The sequence below is a fragment of the Buteo buteo genome, chromosome 21 (genome assembly GCF_964188355.1).
Source record: "Buteo buteo chromosome 21, bButBut1.hap1.1, whole genome shotgun sequence".
Lineage (NCBI taxonomy): Eukaryota > Metazoa > Chordata > Aves > Accipitriformes > Accipitridae > Buteo > Buteo buteo.
In genome coordinates, this window is record NC_134191.1 from 5645000 (window position 1) to 5659877 (window position 14878).

General features: G+C 42.7%; 1 protein-coding gene across 12 annotated transcripts in view; it reads left to right on the top strand.

The window, feature by feature from the left end:
* The window catches only part of FOXP1 (forkhead box P1), a 389251-nt gene that overhangs the window by 320803 nt on the left and 53570 nt on the right, over positions 1–14878 (top strand). For all 12 annotated transcript variants that reach the window (XM_075053034.1, XM_075053035.1, XM_075053031.1 and 9 more), the window contains 2 exons: positions 1361–1520; positions 7793–7997. In XM_075053034.1, coding sequence (XP_074909135.1) covers positions 1361–1520; positions 7793–7997 — 365 coding nt within the window. The remainder of the gene's footprint in view (positions 1–1360; positions 1521–7792; positions 7998–14878) is intronic.

The following is a 14878-nucleotide window of genomic DNA, read 5'->3' on the forward strand; positions in this document are numbered from 1 at the left end:
TTGTTAGCCATAATGTGTATAAGACCTCCACCTTGATATGATTCCTAGCAGATTAGGGATATTAGATAATTTCCTTCTATTTATTGTACTACTGCACTGTATTATCTTTCTATCACTCAGATAATTACTAAGGAAATCTACATTAATTTTTTTTGGCTAGCACAAGGAACTGCTAAACACTGGCATGATGTATTGATGTTTTACACAACAAAAGTTTTCCTCCTGTCATTGTACAATAAATAAAAAGATATTTATCAAAATGCAAAGCCTTTCATGGATTTTAAAGAACAAAGCAAATAAAATACAAGATGAGCATGGAAGCAAAACCTAGAGGCTTCCTTAACTGAACAAAATTAAGGACTCTGAAGCCTGGAGTACTGTACATATTAAACACTCACATTCAAGTAAGATGTTGTTTGCTAAATTATGAATGTGTGTAATTAAAATCTAGTGGCTGTTTCTATGAAAGATTTACAATGTTATTTCATCGTTTGTCATGGCTAATTAACAATATTAGATGAAGTTTTTCTTCTTCAAAGGTCTGATTTTTTCTCATTTATTTATGTCAGAAGTGATAAACAGAGTAGTTAAAAGCTTCTCTGGGTACAGTAGTGAGAAAAGCAACATGTTCTTTTACACCTCGAAGGTTCAAGGTTCACATCCCTGTGGAGTAAAGCAACTCCATCTTCTTTCTAGTGAGAATAATTAAAAATTTCAAAGTGCAGAAGTAGCAGCCTTAAATACAGCACAGAGTAATTCTGAACATAACAGAAAGTATTGTGGGGCATGATGGATGAATAAGAGAGAGTAAGTACAAAATACCATAAATTAAGCCAGTTGTATTGCCTTAATAGTTGAGACAACCCTCGCATGAGCAAACAGAGCACAGCGCGGGGTTGGTTTTCATTACGTCTAAGTGTGATGTGATCGTGTGGTACGATTCTCACGTTATACGTGTTCTTTGCCTCGAAGAATTGCCCAGGACTTTAACAGCTGCCAGCAGGGTTTGCTTTACCCACCATTGAAATGCAGCCACTTTTGGGGCAAAACACAACCAGGAGGACCAGGGTGATGTGGTAGCGTGGACCAAGAAACGCTGCGTGCGTTTTTAATTGGGATGGCAGGAGGGATGTAGGTAGGATGAAAGTAACCACTGGAGGTGGGAATCAGCTGCAGCCCTGTGGCTAGCCCTAGCACCTAAGCGTGCCTTGGGGTCTTTAGTATGGGGAGGTGGGCTGGCTAGCTTGCCTTGATACCGGTTGACTGCGATCAGAAGTTGAAGTTGAGACAAGTAAATCCTCTGTTAATGCTTTGCTCTGTATTGACAAATTTGTATTTTTATTTTTTTTTTCTTTTCCAGCCCCAGCAACAGCAGGTGGCTACGCAGCAGTTGGCCTTTCAGCAGCAACTCTTACAGATGCAGCAGTTGCAACAGCAGCACCTCCTGTCTTTGCAGCGTCAGGGGTTGCTAACGATCCAACCTGGCCAGCCTACTCTGCCTTTGCAACCCCTTGCACAAGGTAGGTGAGGAGTTAGGGACCTGCCAGCTGCCTGGCAAAACGATAACATACACGCACATAAAATTGTCACTCGGTAAGAGGGAGAGAGAGATCTCATAGGCTCATAAAATAACAGGCACAGAAAAATCCTGGCAGGCAGAGTGGGCATTGTAAAGATTTTTTTTTGAGAAGGGCAATGCGGAAACGTGGACCGCTCTGGCTAGCAGGAGGCAGGCGGTTTGGAGTTCAGATTCAATTTGCGCAGCTATAGCCGGTCTGGTGGGCTCGAAGCTGCTGGTTGTACTAATCTGGGCTTGAAATCCTTCACAGGAGGCATCTTAATCGATTCTTGGTGCTGGGTTCATGGCTAAGGGTAGTATGAGAGCAGCTTTTCCTTTTCTAAATATGTTACTTGGGCCCTTTCTGGTTCCAGCCTGGCGAGGAGCTGGGCGCAGAGGAGCTCTGATCCGTACTCTGCCAAACTGTAGAAATTTGATTGCTCTTTGCTGCAGCTCAGAGGGAGAGGTGGCAGTGTCTCCTCTCCGTGCCTGTTCACACGGCCTTCGTTGTGCTGCCTGTGTGCATCATAGCTTCATTCCTCCCTCCAAACTGAGGCAAACTGGGATTAACTCCGTTTAATTTTAATGGTCTTATTGACAATTAGATCCTCCTACATCTTTATTCTTTTGTGCGCTCTGCAAGAAGTTAATGCTTTGCTGAGATCCCTATTTATTTGGTTGGTTTTTTTAAGATATTGATACATCGAAAGCAATAACTACTTAAAGCACAATACTTTTGGCAGTGATTATAACCTGGGGTTTTTATTCCCTCTTTTCCTCTTCAGCTGGAATTTATTTATTTTTATTTTTTTTTTAAACCTGGGTTTGTCTGCAAGCCTTGGGACATTTTAACAGACTTGCCTGACCTCTGTCTGCTGTGATGATGGCAGGCTGTTCGAAGTTGGCATGGCTCAGGGAAGACCAGATCTTTCAACCATGATGCTGATATTTCTGAATAATCACGCCTTTCCTTCCCTTGCCCCATAATAAATTTAAACATCTACCTCAACAACTTGAGTCAGCTCAGGTTGAATGGTTTGGGCTCTTCAAAGCAGCCTTAGGGCTGCTACTAGTTACTAAACCGTATAATGAGTTTACATTCAGCTCTATTCAGTTAAATGGGGGGGACGGGACAAAATTGCTTCTGTTCTTCACCCTCCTTTTTTTGCGTGTAGCCGCAAAAGAAGAGCGAGGTGGCTGGTGAATATTCAACTTGTACGGATAAAGGGAGACAAAACTGGGGAGCGGAGTCTGCTTTGCCATGTTGCTGGCGTGGTTTATTTAGGCTTATTTTTGCCAGACCCACAAAGATATTCGAGCGCCTACCTCCTGTCTTGAGAGGGTAAGCTTTTGGGGACCTGACACCTCCCTCTGCAAGACTCAGATTAGCTTTCCAGCTTCCCAAAGCTGGACACCTGATCTAGACTAGTCCTGTGGGTCTAGTGGGTCGGAGGCTGATGCGTGGGAAGGTGGTGCCTGGCTGGGAGCTGCAGGATCAGGCCGGGGGTGGGAGCTGGTCAGTCACCGTCGATGCACGGTGTGATGGGGAGAAGGCATGAAACGAGTCCGGGGAAAAGGGCACGTAGACGAAATGCCATTTATACTTGCAAAATGTTGTAATGTGCATTAATTACGCTTCAGATTTATTGTTGGAAGCATCCCAGGCTGTTCCCACACACCCACCGGGCTCAAGCTTCAACCTTTCTAATTTTTCCCACAGCTCCTATACTATTAAGTTGGCTCGGTAAGGTTCATTGTATAGTACATCAGTTAAGCTGTCCAAAGGAGGGCAATTGGGCAGTGACAAGACACGCTCATGTGTAATGTGAAAGAAATGAATGTGGTGATGCATGAAGTGTAATCTGTGCGGTAACACATCGGAGACACCAGTAGGTAATTCAGCAGTCGTGGCATTGATTGATATGGTTAGCAGGGTAGTGTAACTATTAGTCCTCGCAAAGAAACGTATTTAAAACCTAAGGGGTGCCGATTGCATGCCGGAGACGACATAAACATAAGCAGAAAGAGCTGGTTCTTGCAAGGGAAATGAGCTGCGAGTGTGGGGGGCGGCTGGAGCCGGGGGCTCGGTGGCAGGAGGAAAGAGTAACTAGAGAATTCAGGCAGGTTGCAATACAGCACGATATTTTATTTTTTTTTATCAGAGAGACGATGGCTTAAAACTGATGTCATTATGAGGTTTAAATCAACTTTCTGCTTGCTTGAACATGGTCACCTGGGTATGGAGGTACAAGGACACAAAGAGGTTGAGCAACTCTGTTTGTCTTTGAGCCGGTGATACCTGGGGTTGGGAAATTGAGTTCCGTGAGCAGTAATCTGTCAACTGTCCCCACAACATACATTTTTTAAACCTGTGCCTACATTTTCTTTCATAATGAAAGGGACTAGTTGTCCTGAAAAATGCAATGAAGAGCCAGGGCTATAGTTTAAAATAATTGGTAATGGACACTTCTTATTTAAAAAAAAAATTACATATATCATGCCCTTTGGTTTTCAGAACAGTTTGCAAGACTGAGAAAAATACTGTAAATGTGCATATAAAAAGAACTGAAATCCTCCCTCTAGTAAATGTAGCTGTGAAGTCAGTTAAAAGCATTTTGCTTTTATTCTTAAGTATCTGTAATAGTAATAAATGTTTCTGAAGGGGAGAATGCTACTTCATAAGTGATATTTTTGTTATGTTTTTACAACTAATACATTGTTTAAAGCTGTATTTTGGTTTCATTTTAGTTTTTAGTGCTTGCCTATTGTCTTACACAAAATAGCACATCCTTTAATGTTATATTTGTGTAATCTTTGCTGCTTTGTATTTAGACACATCTATAATCTAGATTTTACATCTGTACATAGTAGCAATTTAAAAATAAACCACATTTCAGCAGTGTTCTGAGCTGCGAGAGCTAGATCTTTAGTATCTGCAAAATGAAACTGCAAATCACACTTGAGATCACCAGTGAGTGAAAATAATAGGACTGAGACATCTGGGTGCCTGATTGCTCCTGTAGATTTGGCAGTTTCAGGTCTAAATCCCGTTACTAGGACGTACAAAGTTGCAGCACTGGCGGTAGCGATCTCGGGTAATTGCAGCACAGTTCTGGGAATCTGACTTAAAATTTAGCTCTCGCTGTTAAAATGAAACTGTTAAATGGTAAATTACATAATTTATTGCGAGTGTTCGTGGATCTATTTGACTTGCTTTTACCATTTCTTCTATTATTTTATTTAACCATTTTGCCGGGTGAGTAATGAGCATACCTTTCAGCTGCCCAGTCTGACAGGCTAGTTAGGAATTCTCTCCAGAATTATTCTAAAAGAACTAAATTTGGGGAAGGAGGGAGAGAGGCTTCTTTAAAATCTTATTTTATTAATCAAGTGATGTAGTCATTTTCAAGCGAGGTGTTGTGTGCAGATGTGTATGACATCACAGTTAACTCTTTAAATTAATGTCACCCAGCCTGAAATCCTCCTTATTATTTCCAGCATTTTTTCCCCACGCAATTGGGTGTATTTTATTTTTCTTTCGATATGCGGTATAGTTGTCATTAGTGCTAATATGAGTTACGCTTGTATAGGAAGTTAGAGCAAACACATTGACTTTTAGAGGATCTACAGCGAGGTATGAATATTATGTGTATGTAACACTTGCAAGATTTTCCTTGGGATAAAGCGTTAGTAGATCTGGAAGTGACCGGGAGAAGAGGGGAAGGGGAGAGGAGAAGGGGGGACAGGGAGGGGAGAGTGAGTGCTGCCTGTCTCTAATTAAAAACCTGCAGAAATCCAGATAAGGGGGTGGTGGCAAAAGAGGAGGGGGTGGGAAGCCAGTTATTCTTTCCCTATTTGCTTATTCTGGAAAATAAAAATAGGTGTCGACTCATATGGTCTCATATCAATATGTTATCATCAACAGACAAGTCTATTCACTATTGTTTCAATTGAGTAAACAGTGGTGTAAGGGTCAGCCGTGCTCACAGGTAATTGTTAGTGCGCAGACAGTCCTGTCAAGCGTGTTAGCTAAAAATACATCCCACACTGTCACTTCGCAAGGTGTTTGAAAATAATAGCCCCAATACAGCAAAACAGGACACAGGCTTGTGTACTGACCTTTTTCTTTGTTTAATTTGCTCAGAGGTTTAATTTCAGGGGACAAGTAATAATTGAATATGTCTAATAACTAAATGCTCATTTGGGACAAAATCCATCAAAATATAATTGGCATTTGGGGCTGATGAAAGGAAAATGACGTGGCTTTAGAGAAACGGATGTGTCCTAAGAATATCTGATCACTTAATGTATAAATTGAAGCCTCTTTCATAATATATATTAATTGCAGATACTTAAGGATTTTAGCATTTTTTTTGTAGTGAACCGTTACCGGAGACCAACTGTTTTTGTTAATGCTACTCTCGGAAAGGCGGGGAAGGTTATTGGTCTGTCGTGCAATAATTTACTCCTCTTTGATATGCAAACGATCCACGGTGAATATAAAAAAATCCTATCAGACTCATTTCACAGTTCTTAACCACTTAGATTCTCTGGAGTCTATCGCCTCATTAGACCAGTGCTCTCCAAAGCTAGCATAATTAAAATCTTTAACAGTTTAGCAAAGTAAAGATGTTTGGCTGATCACGTTGAGATGATTATCTATCCATTGTATTCTAAATGACAAAAATAAATTAAATTTAGACCTTGGCATTTTTTATTATGTGTTTCAAATGAATATAATGCATACTGCCTTTTTTTTATTTTATTATTTTTTTATTTCAATACCTTAGGTTGGGTGAGATACACGCCTGTGTGAGCTGCTGCTATACACTCAGAAAATGGCAGGTTTCCTTAGGATAGCTCCAGTGCTACAATATGGTGAAACAATGAACAGTCATCCAAACGATGATCTGGAAGCACAGTGATGAGAAACCTCTTTAAAAACACACAGGCACTGGCTTTTATTATTTTTTTTCCCTGAATATTTAAGTGATGCATCTCTACTGCTAATTTTTTCCCATGGCCTTCTCTGAAAGAGCACTGAAATAGTCTTCAGTGAGAGAAACTTGACTTGTTTGATCATGTCACAAACATAAGCTTTATCCAAAAGCATGATCTCAGCGTGAGCCCGTGTCACACTGACGCGCGCGGCTCCCCTTCCAGCCTTCGGTTTGGCCCACTGGAGTTTACAAAGTTTTCACTTGGGTTATTTTTTGAATGCTGTGTCCTAACCCTGGTGTCCATTTTGGCACAATTAAAACAATACATTTTTATTTTTTTATGATTATTTCTTGAAGCTTATTTTATGTTTTCATTTTACTTTTGAATGGCTCATTAGCATTGATTTAAGAACTGACAGTAATAATAGTGTTACTTGTATAGAAAGTTACACAGTTTTTCAGTAGACACATCCATCAATTAAGTGAGCAGTTCAAGAAACCAAAATTAATGAGAAAGATAGGTGTGTTAATGAAATAATCATAGTATAATCAATTTGACTGTTAAAATTTGAAAAGCATTTCAAGAAGACAATATGAATTCATAATTTATGTCTAAAAGTGATTAATAAAAACTGTATTTAATAACAAAGCTATTTGTCATCATTTAAAACTTAAGCACAAAATTAGTCATATTGTGGTTCGTGTTGTCATAATAATAAAGCTGAGAATTTTTTTTCCTAAGACCTTCCTTTCTTTTAAAACCAGCTTAGAAAGTATTCACTTTCCTTTAAAAAAAGAAAAAAAAAAATTGGGGGGCGGGGGGGTTGTGTTGAAGAAATTAAATTTCTCCAGCTGACTGCCAAGTAGCCCTTGATCACCTTTGCTGTCAGCCTTGCTGTGAGCTCAGGGGGATTTCTGCCTGACTAGGGACTCTGGAATTGGACACTCTGGTCTAAAAATTACAAAAAATCGTAATAATTAACATGGTGTTTGGGGTGGGTGTTTTGTTGTGTGGATCCTCCTGCCCCACAGGTTTTGCATCAGGGTTTGCATTACACAGGTATTGCAGGTGTCACACCAGAAAATGTAGCAGAGTCTTGCAGTGTTCGGTATTAGCCTTTAGTTATTTAAAAAAAAAAAAATATGCGCAAAAACACACACACACGCATGCACACACACACACACACACAAAACTAACATTAGGCTTTGTTTACTGACTCTTTGATTTAATTACTGTTTGAAGACGGCCGAATTAGCTGTTAATTGATTTAATTATCCAATTTGTTTGTTTCAGGCATGATTCCAACAGAACTGCAGCAGCTCTGGAAGGAAGTGACAAGCTCGCACACAGCGGAGGAGGCAGCCAGCAACAACCACAGCAGCCTGGACCTGTCCACCACCTGCGTCTCCTCCTCCGCGCCGTCGAAGACCTCCTTAATCATCAACCCGCACGCCTCAACTAACGGACAGCTATCGGTCCACACTCCTAAACGGGAGAGGTAGGTGCCGGCGGGATTTCCACCCGTGAGCATCTCCAAACGGCGTGCCGAAATGATGGCGAAATTGTTGGGAGCGGTGGCCAACCGCCTTGGCCTCGGTTTTGTCCTCCCCATCTTGCTCCGTCTGATTCTGGCGTGGTTGAATAGAGTCTCCACTGGGCAGAATACGCGCCTTTTGTTGGGATCTTTATGGCTTGTTAATTGGATCAATGTGGGCACAATTAGCTAATTAGAAGGGCATTGGATAAGCGTATTGGGGGGAACTGTGAAGACCTTAAGCTGTGTTTTTGAGTTTTGCGTCACGGGTGGTGTTAGTCTTGATGTGCTTTGGGTTTGCAGGCTGGAGGCGAGGGAAAAAAATCTGTTGGTCAGTACAGGCTGTTTAACCACCTGTTTTTCTGCCAAATTTCAGTGCCCCATCTCATCTAACACGTTTACCTTTTTTTTTACTCTGTATTTGCCTGCTTTCACGAGACAGGATAGGCATGCGTTTACTGGGTTTCTCTAAAACAAAGTGGATTTTTTTTTTTTTTCCAGTGCTGATAAAATTAGCTAACTGGTGTTGTTTGGCTTTTAAAAGTGTGAGTTAATTTATACTTGCTAGGCTTGCATTGTTAAAAGAAATGGCTTAAATCAGGGGTTGTCTGTTGACGTGCTTCTCGGCGCAGGCTCTGCTGTATTCCAAAGGATGCTTTATTGCAGGTTTGTTTCTTTACACCCCCAGATTTCACTGAGGCGTGTCTAACAACATAACTTTTGCTTACGGTGAGACAGACGGTCCCAGAGGAGCTCAGGCCGTGGGTGCCAGTGCCTGCTGCGGCCTCGGCATCGCTGCCGGCGGAGGAGGAGGAGGAGGAGGAGGAGAAGGGTCTCCGGGAGCGCGCGAGCAGCGTGGGCGCAGCGGGGAGGGCAGTGCTTCTTTGCATTCAGGAGAGTCCCTTTGCCCATCTAGAAATGTTATAGCAGACGCTAGTGAAAGCTGAATTTTATGGAAACTGATGGCTTTGTCTTTCCGTCCTCCTTTCATTCATTAGAAAGAGGATAATGGAATTTTTAAGCCATAGAGTTTATATTTCTGGTGGTCTGAAAGTCGATTGATAGGGAAGCTATATAAATACCTCTTATATCTTTCTAATATTAAGAAAATAGTGCTGTTGGGAATAGATAGATTTTAAAGGAGAGCACACCGCTGTCGAAAGAACTGCTCTGTGTGTGTGAGGCATCATTTTATATCCATTGCAAGGACATGTGGGGGAACATCAGTGTATACATTTATAATACACGTAAGTGTCGAGGACGTGGTTTTCACGAAGACTTACATGGGACACTAAAAACAATTTGATGTTTATTAAACAATTAAATTCCCTTTTTGCTGCATATAGAGCTGAACAAGACGGGTTTATGACTTTTCAATAAATTTTTTATCTATGTTTTTCTTACCAAGTATATAAAATAAAAACCCATGCAGTGAAATGGGTCTTCTTTCACTGAAGAGAGGCATGTGCTGTCTGCTAATGGCAATCTAACCAAGGAAACAGTATGCCTTTGCTGTTTAGTTTGAAATGTAGTGGAAATACAGGAATCTGTTCTGAAGTAAGAATTTTCTCTGTATGTACTGTCAAGCAGAACTGGAAATCAGTGTGTTTGAGTCCTGTAGTTCTGGCCTGGAGGCACTTGGGGTCTACAAACAAGGCAATACATATGTTTTTATTAGTAAAGTTCCAAATAAATTAATTAAGAAGGCATAAACATGCCATGGTATTGTTTGAGATTGTCTTAGTTTAGAAGACTTAAAATCCTCAGTGGTTGGATTGATAGCTGTATTGTTAAAGCTTGCCATTATACTTCTCTTGCGTATCTATTGAGTTCTCTACAATATCAAAATACAAAAATAGGTATTTTTAGGAATACAAATAAGAGAGCTACAGACTTTGCTTTATCTTGCCTCTATTTGGTACATGGAGGGTTTACGCCATCCATTTGCTGCAGTGATTGAATTACATCTTTATCCATAAGTAGAGCAGGAGACTACAGGCAGAAGAATGCCTACTGATGCACTTAAGGGTTTTGTTGCAGTCTCATCAGGCACCGTGGTGCCTGCCTGGATTTCGTATGACACAGAAACTCCTCTTGTTGAGATGTGTTGCACTGGTTTCCTTTCTGAAAGGGTATTTATCTACAGGCAGGGCGTTGGGGGTGGTGAGTGAGCAGTGAGGGAAGGGTAGCTGTGCTCCGCCATCAGATGTATACTTGAAAGCTTACAGAAGGTGAAATTTTAGCATATTAGAAAAGAGAGAGCGCAGGCACGAGCAGGGTTTTGGTAATTTTTTTAGTGCAAAGGTTAAGGCTAGAAAAAAACCATGTGTCTGGTGGGAGCACGAGTTTGCTAGACTTAGTGAGATCCATGTTTGTTCCTGTTCAGCGCTGCAACTGAGCTTGCAAACACCAGGGGACTTGTGGAGGTGGTCCCGAGCCCAAGCTCGGGTCAGATGGGGCTGTCGAGAGGGCTCACAAGTGAGCTGTCAGCCCTTCCACCTCCCATCACACAAGTCCGCAGCTTGGGCTGGCCAGGGCAGGTTTTTGGGTTGTGGCTTCCCCCCGTCTCATTCCTGCACCTTCTGTGCAACTGGCTGTTAGCTTTGGTCTGATACAACCAAGAGCTATTTATTTAGATTTAAACAACAATAAAAAGCACATAGTAAAAGCTGTAAGTGTCCTAACAGTTAAGCACAGCCACATCATAACGACTGCCCAGCAGCAATAAATAATCATATACAGGTAACATTAACTTTTAGGGTGTGCTGTAAAGCTGTTTCCCCCCCCTTCCTCTTTGGCTTTTGAGAAGGAGTGGGCTGCAGGAGGCAAGTTGCTTATGTGGGAGTTACTATCGTCGCTGTCGTCTCCGGCACATGTCACTGGGATAGTTCAGGCTGTGTTTTACAGGGTTCCTGATCCCACAGGTCAGGTTGCGAGGCCGCTCGACGAGACCTGCGAGACAGGAGGCACTCGGCTGACCGCAGAGGCACCTGCGCAAACGTCATCGGGCGAGCAGCAGGTCTGCTATACGTCTTGGCTAAAAACACGTTTTGGTTATAAACAAGGGGTTTAAAATAGCAGGAGAAACAGTCATTGGGTGCTTGGCATGCCCACGCGTCACCGTGCCGCGAGCCCAGCCTCGCAGTTGCGCACAGCAAAGCTTTAGTCCTGCGCAGGCTGCGGGGACGCAGCTCTGGAGTCACCGGTGACGCCGGCCACGCTGCAGCTGCGTGGGGCTGCCACGCTCGGAGCTGAGTGACAACAAAAGTTCTCCTTTATGGTGAAAAAGCAAACAGCAGGTGGGTGGCCACAGTCACCCCGGGATGTTTGAAAAGCAAAAATACGTTCAAAATCAAGAGGCATCCTCCGCTCCTGGGCAGGGGCTAGGGAGCGTCGTCGTGCTGCTCTTGGTTTCTGCGTGCTCTGTGTGTATGGCTTTCACAGGAATGAAACAATTCCAGCTATAAATAATGGGTTAATGCTTTCATTCATTTGGGCTTTAAATGTATATTACATCTATGCTTTTGTCCCACATTTCGCCCAGTTTCTGTAAGTAGCGGCAGCAGCAGCTCTGGGGTTTGGTGCACAGCAATCTGTTAAGGAGATAAATAATCTGCTTTGGCATGACACTCCTACTCTCCTCTTTAATTTGTCTTACACAAGGAAAATTATAATTAAATCATTCAGGGTAAACCCTTGAGTGTAGAGAAGGAAAAAACACACTTTGGTAAAGATTGCCAATAGAGACCAACTTCCCTGTTGTGCCGTGCAGAGACATTTATCAATATTCAGCACTATTAAAGAGAGAACATTTCGTGTGATTTGTGAGGCGGATGCCAAAGCTCAAATCAAGGCTTGTTAAGATCCTTTCCCCATGCAATCATGGGCATTCAGCATCATTAGAATTCAGCACTGACTGTGTGTTTCATGCTTTGATTTTACTCAGACAATTTAATAATGTTTATTGTGCTGATTATATATATAAATTCACTCAACGCAATAAACATACCTCAGTCATCAGTACCCTAAGGGAAATATTTAGTTATAGATACTTGTATTCACTCAGGATAAGCGAAAGTGAGACCATCAACCAGCATGCAAACCTCTCATCATCTTATCAGCATTTGGGTTTCTTCAGTAACAAGCATTTTCTCTACACAAATAAATAAATAAATAACGGGAGCCAGTTAAGTACATCTGCTGTGCTTAGAAATGTCAAGGACAGTACCCGCTTGCCATCTCGTTCCACGGCATCTTATTTGGGGCAAGCTTGATTATTTTTTTAAGAAAAACAGCAAAACAAAGCAGGTCGATACCCAGCTGCTTTAGGTGACTACTAACTTTATAACTTGATGAGCAGTGGGCATCCTGAAACATTGCATCCTTGGGAATATTCCCAATATGGGTGGGTTTGGAAAAGCAGAACGGTGCAGAATTCATCAGTGTTTTGCGGTAAGCGGTGGTTGCTCCAGCCTGGGCTTGAACTGGGAGGTCTGGGGGTGCCGTGGAGTGGTGCGGGCACCTGCGCGCTGGTCCCATCCCCTGGCACCAACCTGTATTGATGGCAGCAGCGACAGGATGATGGAGGCTGTAGGTAAACAAGTGAGTTAGTGAAGGTCCGGACCTGTTAATTTAGGAAATGCATCTGTTTGCAAGAGGTAAGGTGAAGAGTTGGAGGCTGCATGTCCAAGAAATCTTTCTCCATGTGCCAGCAATCCCGTGTTTGTCCCCAGTTGTCTTCAGATCCTTTCCAACCATGCTTGAGTCTTGCCCTTCCACATAAGCAAGCAGCCATCTCATAGGAAAAATAGATGGGATAAACAGGGGGATTTTTAAAAGACTTTTTCTTGCCAGCATTGCGGGAGGAAGGAGTCTGGAGGAGGCTCCGAAGGGAAGTGAGAGAAACAGCGTGGCAGACCATTGATCTGCTGGTTAGGCTTAATGCATTGTGTTTTACTGTTGTTATCTTCCATGCCAGCTGATCCTCCATCAAAATCCCAAGGCCCTTTGATGAGGGCATTAGGATTCAGCACAATTAAGAATTACAGACTTCAGTCCATTATTAATGCTCGGGATGAAACAGTTCAGCCTGCAGTCCATATGCTCCCAGGGCCTGATCCTCTCTTGGCCTGCCTCTCCGCGTAGTCCCTGGCATTCGTTCTGCACTGGTGCCAGCATCAAATCTGCTCATCCGTGTCGGCTCCTCTCAGTTGCTCCCTGCAGTTGATTTTTAGCTCGTTACACTTTATCATCAGCAGAGTTTGTTAGATTAGGTTACCTCAAATCCGTTCTCCCTTAAGAAATCGGTGTTCCTGGGGCCTTTCCTCCCAGACGGTATTTGGCTGCTCCATGTACACAAACCCCATCGTGACCCTTATGTTCTTACCCGCGGTTTGAGCAGCTCGGGTGCCTCCATGCAGCTTCCTCGCTGCGGAGCCAGGCTGGAGCTGGAGGCTTGAGCCGAGCCTGGATGCCCAGCTGCGTATCCGATAAACCATCCCGCTCTCTCCGTGGCTGCTGTATTTCTTCTCATTGCACCTGGTGCAGGTGTGATGGCCGTGAGGCCGGTTGGGCTGTTCAGCGACGGTGATGCTGGCCCCGCTGTCGGCATTTATTACGTGCAGATACAACCCAAAGCATCCCGCTACCTGATCCCTTGGCGCTCGCTCCCCTGCCAAAGAAATCACCACCGGTTACTATACGCTTTCCCTATCTGAGTCACTTCTCTCTGTAATCAGCTTTGAAAAAATATCAGCCGTGACTCAGACCTGGAGTTGCTAATCTTCAGTTTTAAGCCCTATCAGGAACTTCTTATTGTTAGTGCTTTTCAAATTCGGGTGTGTGGCGTCCTTTGCGTTGCCCACACCTACTGTCCGCTGCGGCACTCACATTTTTTGAGAAACCTGCTAAATTAGTTGTACGATACCGCTTGCTCCTCAGTCTGCCCGGGAGCTCCTTAATCAAATCATGCTTTTCAAAGAATTGTTTCGCTAGACCCTGGAAAATTGTTTCTAGTTTATTTTATTTGGTTTTCCCTACAAAAGATGCAAAATGAACCAGTCTGTGATGACGTGGTGTGGCCCTTCGCTGCACAAGGGTGCTGTGTTTGACGCTTCGCCGTCCTCGGGAAGCTGTCCCGGCATCGGGGAGCTCCTGCACACCAACGCTTTGCTGCTTTCTGGTTCCGTGTAATAACCATCAGTTGTACAACTCCAAACACTAAGCTAATGTATCAAAAAGCCCTTAAAATAGATTGGGTGAGCCTTGGCAGACGCGTAACAGAACTTTTCCAAATTTTAGCATATGTATTGTTTTATTCCTCCATCTGGCCAACAGATCATTGTTTGATATCTGAGTGCTTTGCATATCTCCTCCCTTTTCTTGCAACTGAGATACTTACACATGCATTTAATACAGCTTAATGCTATTTTTACATACCAGAGAAATAGCTGATGGCTTTCTGTTAATTGCATGCACTTTGCAGTTAAACTTTTACTAAAACATTCCTGTCTAAATACTTAAAGTCCAATGAAAATTTGTCCTCTTCTTTTATTAGAGGTGTTTATGTAGTAGTCTTAAAAAGGGACCTGTTTTTGTTTTACTGCACCATGGATTCCTGTTTCTTTTTATTTCCTCCTGTGTGCAAGTTGTCCTTCCTCACCATTTGCTCAGGAGATCTGACTGTCCTAAAGAGCTGAGCAGGGAGCTAATGAAGAGCTGTGTTATTTTTTTTTTTATCATACATATCACAGCCTGAGAGTGGAAAAGAAACACCCTTGAAAATGCCATAAAAGTAGAGGAGAAGTTAGGTGATTTTTGTGTGACTATTTTCTCTGCTGTTCAAT